The sequence below is a fragment of the Lolium perenne genome, chromosome 3 (assembly GCF_019359855.2).
Source record: "Lolium perenne isolate Kyuss_39 chromosome 3, Kyuss_2.0, whole genome shotgun sequence".
NCBI lineage: Eukaryota > Viridiplantae > Streptophyta > Magnoliopsida > Poales > Poaceae > Lolium > Lolium perenne.
Genome location: NC_067246.2, coordinates 153,105,065 through 153,111,124, shown reverse-complemented (window position 1 = coordinate 153,111,124; position 6,060 = coordinate 153,105,065). Strand labels below are relative to the sequence as shown.

General features: G+C 43.5%; 1 protein-coding gene across 1 annotated transcript; it reads right to left on the bottom strand.

The window, feature by feature from the left end:
* Positions 1 to 2,431: 2,431 nt before the first annotated feature.
* On the bottom strand, positions 2,432 to 4,184 carry LOC127327015 (exopolygalacturonase). The gene is made up of 3 exons (XM_051353792.2): positions 3,841 to 4,184; positions 3,436 to 3,732; positions 2,432 to 3,339 (listed from the first exon to the last, which is right to left on the bottom strand). Exons 1-3 carry the CDS (start codon positions 4,051 to 4,053, stop codon positions 2,590 to 2,592), a joined length of 1,260 nt encoding a protein of 419 aa, XP_051209752.1. The 5' UTR covers positions 4,054 to 4,184; the 3' UTR covers positions 2,432 to 2,589.
* Between the last annotated feature and the right edge of the window lie 1,876 nt (positions 4,185 to 6,060).

The window sequence follows — 6,060 nt, the reverse complement described above, 5'->3', positions numbered from 1 at the left end:
ACCACTAAGTGTAAACAAAACATATAGAAATTGGTGTAAAACAAGCATGGAGCATAAAAAATTATAGAAATATTTGCAACGTATCACACAATGTGGGGCAACTATTTAGAAATTGATGACACATGGCAAGTTAGGATTGGAAATTGGTGACATGTGGCAAGCTAGAATTGCTTAAAGATGCATGATGATGTGGACATCTTGCATGTCAAGAGAAACCCCCTTAATGGGGATAAACTTCTTAGTTATGTAGGATTCTCTATGTTTGTTTTCTTTTATCTTCTCTCTCGTTCCTATTCTGAATAAATTTTTTTGTTTGTAGGAAGCGTGTTCTTCATTATTCAGATCTATCATGCTGAATGTTATCTATTAGAGGAAATGTGTATCTGTTGCTTTGCATCTTACCCTATCCATTTAACCTTTGTATTCTTCTTGTCTACATCTTTGAAGGAGAGACTTAATTATGTTTTGCATGATCTTGTCCTATTTTCCTTGCAACAGTGACACTCCGGGAAGATGCGGCATGTCAGGATATCAACCACATGAAGATGAGGATCCTTTTACTATGATGTAATATATTGTTCACACACCATTGAACTTGATCAACTGCAAACTTGTATAAAGTTATACTTTTGGTTGAGCTTGGTCTCTCATGTGCGCGATAAAATGCATTGTGCTTGATAAATAACATTCTTACTAATTTTTGGACTGGTTGATCTGCAATTGTAAGTATCAACTACTGCATTTGTACATACATCAAACTGAATTGCATTATCTACGATAAATACAACACAATTTTTTCCCTCTAAAATGAACCACTGTCAGGAAGATATTGGCAAACATTCACTGTGGAACAATTTCCCGTGACCGCGGGTAAAAAATTGTGAACATCACTTGATGCTCACCAATGGTGTTCCCTTATGAGGTGATGCCACCACAATTTTACTAATGATAGATATTGGAAGAATCGCGACGTCATTGCAAATCTACTAATGATGAAAATGAGAAATTCATGTCATTGATTACTAACTAATGACGATCATATTTTACCGATTCTTGTCAACTTGATAACTTATGGTGGTGGATCTTTTCATATATTGTCAACACCAAGTACTTCACAAGTGAACCTCGGCTCGCCAGATATACATGTACCGGTGACATCTTGTTTTGCGATTTTCATCATGTCTGCTATTCACCACTAATAGCCAAATGAACTTCATGTGAAGAGTTTACAAGTGACACTATGAGTGGTGGGCTCCTCTACCGTCATCAGTTCGAAAAACATGCCCGTCACTGGTGCGCCTTTGTTCGGTAGTGGTAACTAACCTTGTGCGCTGCAGTTATGCAATCGAGGAGGCGGCATTTTCAGTTCATTTCCCATCTACAAGAGAAGAGAATATGGAAAGTGTGAAAAGAGGAGACCAGGGTCAGTGAAAGTTTTTTCAGATCCATTCGTATAAATGCAAGATGTGGTGTGCGCTTCCATCAGTCCCCCCCCCCCCCCCCCACCCCACAAGTACTTAAAGAAATAACATGTGTGAAAGAAGTACTTATTACGTTTCCGAATAAGGATGACAATTTTATCCATGGTTACGGGTACCCGCAGGTAGCCAGTACCATACCCGCATGGGCAGGGTATGGGTACACTTTAATGCCCATGGGTAGTGCCCATACCCTACCCGTTAAAATATGGGTAGGGCACGGGTATAGCCTCGTACCCACTGGTATACCCAGTTTATCATCAATTTCTTACGTGCCATGTCTAGTTTTGTTTACTATCAGTTAGAATATGAGAATGTGCTTTTATATTTTGTTAATTGTTACGTACCCAACTACCTGTTATTTAGTTGAGATAATTTACTTATTAAATAAAATTTCTTCACAGTAATGCGAGTGACATGTGTACAATCTAACCTACCCACCGGGTACCCAATGCGTACGGGTACTCGCCGGGTATGAGTATTTGTAAATTTTTATACCCATGAGTACGGGTATGGGTAGAAGTTTGTACCCATTGACTATACGGATATATGTGTGGTATTGCTCTACCTTGCCCATAATCTACGCATTGCCATCCTTATTTTCGAAATCGCTTGAGTGCTGGTAGAAATTATAACACCCTTTTCCTCAATATGTTTGAAAATTGTTATGAACCAATTTGGACAAAAATATACGGCAAACCCTACTACACACAGCCAAAGTACAAAACACCGTTTTAGATAGCTATCCGGAAAAATGTCACTAGGAATAAGTAAATCGTAGGATATACACACAATTTAGAACAGATTTCCGTGTGCGAATTTGCAGACGATTTTTTCCTTTGGAATCGTTTGCGAATAATCACACATGGTTCGAATCTTTTTTCGTGTGCTATGTCTAGGCAGAAGACATGTTTTTTCGGTGGTCAACGCTCTTTCGCGTGGCACACGGGAGCTTTAAAAGGCAGGATCTGTAGTAGTGATTCAAGCTCGGTTTAGTTAAGATAGTAACATATATGCATGCAAACGATCGATCAATCTAAGGAATTAAACAGATGGGTGATCGGTCTGGTTTTTCTATACTAGAGAGCTCTGCATGGAAGGAATGGCATAATCAGGCGAGGCAGGCGAGGGCCTGGAGTGTGTCCTTTGCAGTGCCCTTGGCGTTGTTGCACACCCCGATGGTCTTGTTGTTTTCCCCGCTGTACTCCACATTGACGTCGATTAGCTCCACTCCGCTACACGGCTGCTTGTCAGAGCATAGCAGGCTGACAGCCGCCGGCGTGGACGACGTGCCGGTGATGTTTCGGAAGATGACGTCCTTGACTGTGACCGCGGATTTGCTCTTCGCGGTGCATACCTTCTCGGGGCAGTAGTTTTGGTCGATGATGATGGGGTTGGCCACGTCCTCCATCTTGATGTTCTCGAACGTCAGCTTGGACGCCGTGATAGACTTCACCGCGTTCTCGTAGGTCTTGACGCGGACGCCGTTGGTGCTGCTCCTGAGCACGCAGTCCTTGACCGTCACATCGCTAACGTCCTTCTCGTCCTTGTACCTGCCGAGGCAGCCCACGCTGATCCCTTGCCCCGGCCCACAGGTGACGCCCGTGACGATGATGTGGGAACTTCCGCCTCCGATGGAGATGCAGTCGTCTCCGGTACCGATGGTGGTGTCCGTCACATTGATGTTAGTGGAGTCGCCGATGTGGATGCCGTCGGTGTTGGGGCTGTCCCCAGGTGCGGTGATGGTCAGATTCTCGATCTTCACGTCCTCTGACATGTAGATATTCATGTGGAAGAACTTGGAATTCAGCAGCGTGATTCCAGAGACAGTCCCATTCTTCACGAAGTCCAGCACCAACGACTAATTAAACCACACATGGACCGTACAGATATCAGTACAAGCTAAATATATATCGACCAAGTATTGGTTATTCGTGTATGAATTAAATTCACATACGTTTGGAAAGGCCTTAGCCTCTGCAGGGTCCTTTGTATAGACATTGGCGCCTTGACCGTCGATCGTGCCAGAGCCGGTGATGACAAGGTTATTGACCTTAAGGATGTTGATCCAGCTGCCACCATTGTACTTGGGTAGGTCGTTGGTTCCTAACAGGGTGCCGTCGATATGGATGGTTACGTCGCCCTTGCACGGCCCGCTGAAGTTGAGAGGGCCAGCCAGAAATTCTCCCTTTGGAATGAGGACTGTGGCCTGCCCGGCCGCCCCGCACGCCGACTTCCACGCCTCCTGGAGTTCCTGAACACATAATGGAGTGATCGTTCCAGATCGTTGTTCGTCAGCGAGAGCTTATATAGACCAGAACATTGCCTTATTGCGTTCCAGACTTGCTTCACGACTAATTACCTTTGAACAGTCCGTCTTGCCATCGCTGGTCGCGCCGACATTGGTTATGTCGAAGATCCCTGTGGCCCCGGACGCCTCCGATGCGCTGGCTTCGGGTGCGGGGGCAGGAGCAGCGCCCTCCTTGGCTGCAGGCCTTTTTGCCGTGCTTGTGGCGCACATGACCATCAGGACCAGCAACACCCTTCTGGCATTTTTACCGAAAGCCATTATCATCCTAGCTAGCACTTCTGCTCGGCAGCTGCAGACATCGATCGGAGATGTTCCAAAAGATATGCTGATGCATATGGGTGGCCCGATCGCTACGTTCAAGGCATGTCGGTCCTTGTTTTTCTATTTTTAGGGTATGGTTGAGCGGGCACCCTCTCCTCCTGTTTTTACAGTTAGATTTATAGTCACTAGCTAAAAATACCCATGTGTGAAAGAAGATAATGTATCCATAGCAAACTTGCTTTATATGAGCCTATTTTTAGCACATATCGATGTGCATCTTTCATGGCCACCTACAACTTTGCCAACTTCTTCTCTGCATTCCAAAAGTGATTTTTTATTTCTTTTTTATTTGCGCATGTAGATGGCAAAAACTGTATGTTTTTATGTAAGAGGCTACCAAAAACAAGCTATTAATTGCAGACTGCCATCACTACGATTTTCACAAATCACGATATAGACTTTTAGGATGGACAAATCAAAAGTGCGGGATACATAATTATCTCGAGGTGAAACTATACATGGATCAAATTTAGAGCTCTAAACTACTAAATTCAAATTTGAACTTTATGTGTACATAATTAAACTACAATTCATGTGTTTATAGAAATATTAATTGGGGAGGTACCTGCAAGTGTGGCACCCCGAAATTAGCAATACCCAAACATGGGTTATGTGGCCACACGTAGCTAGCTAGCTAGTACGACTAATGCGGTAGATCGACCTTATAGGATGGCCACAAATCTTAGGTGTGCAGATTAATAGTGTGTATGTATATTGGAGATTGAGCCTATTAATTTAAAATTTGAATTGCGCAAACATTAACAAAAAAATATAAAGTTTTAGAAAAAAAATACTTGGAGTGAGGTAACCCAAACAATGACCAAACATGGTTTTATCGTCCACCTAGTACATAAACTACATTTTTAAAAATCGTTGGTACCAACAAATTAACAATGCCCAAACATGGATTTTGCGGCCACCTAGTACGATAAATGGCGCATATCCGAGAAGTTCGAGCCAAATTTAAAACCAACCAATTGATGTTAAAAAAAATAAAAAAATGAAACCTAGGCGCATGGAGCCATATCACATGCATGCCATGTGGTTCATTGTAAAAATACCAGACAAGTCATAGCCAGCACTTAAATTTTCATAGGCGGTAGACTTTTAAGAATGGCCAAATCCAAGGTGTGCAGACTATTTATCTCGATATGCATACATATATGTGGATTTATTTTCGACCTTTAGACGATTAATTTAAAATTTAAACTATATGTAAATAAACTAGTACAATGCATAAGTTTCTGGGCAAAAAAAAAATTGGAGTGTAGCACCCCAAACAAAGCCCAAACTGTTTCCACCTAGGAGCCAGAAGTTTGAGCCAAATTCCAAACGAGGTTTGGGAGAAGAATCGTTAATAAAAAATTAGGCCAAGTATACGTTTGCTTGGCTTTCTTCCCATTTGAGCTTGGCTCATGTCGGCCTCTCTATAAAAAAATTAACAAATCCATCTAAAAACGACTCATACTTAGGTCATACTACAGGAATGGCTCGCTGCGCCGACGGCTGTGGCGTACGCCGACGGCCAAATGTCGGGGCCGTCGGCGTACGTCCGGTCCATGGCAGCGGTCCACCGAGCCCCTCGGCGTATGAATACCCTCGGCGTAGATAGAGCTACGCCGACGGCCACCCTCGGCGTACGCAAGGCCGTCGGCGTAGCACAGGCATGTGCTCCGGTCCCGCTCTGGCCGTGACGGCTCGGTCACGGCGTCAGCGAGGCGCCGAGGGCCACCCTCGGCATAGGGCATAACCCACCTATGCCGACGGCCTCCCTCGGCATACATATTTTTTTTTTCTTTTTTTCTTCTCTCTGGTTTACTTTATATTATGTTTGTTTTATTTATGTACTAGTATGAATTAGTATGAATTATGTAAAAAATTGTTACTTTTTAAAGGAAAAAATGGTAGATGGCTTATGTAGATCCCACGAGTGACGCTCTTCGTAGACGG

What these genes read in the sequence shown, in the direction of transcription:
- LOC127327015 (XM_051353792.2), bottom strand. Translation starts at nt 4,053, where the DNA reads ATGATAATGGCTTTCGGTAAAAATGCCAGAAGGGTGTTGCTGGTCCTG. An exon ending in GCAAGACGGACTGTTCAAAG is followed by an intron (nt 3,733 to 3,840) that starts GTAATTAGTCGT and finishes TTATGTGTTCAG; the next exon opens with GAACTCCAGGAGGCGTGGAA. An exon ending in AGGCTAAGGCCTTTCCAAAC is followed by an intron (nt 3,340 to 3,435) that starts GTATGTGAATTT and finishes TGGTTTAATTAG; the next exon opens with TCGTTGGTGCTGGACTTCGT.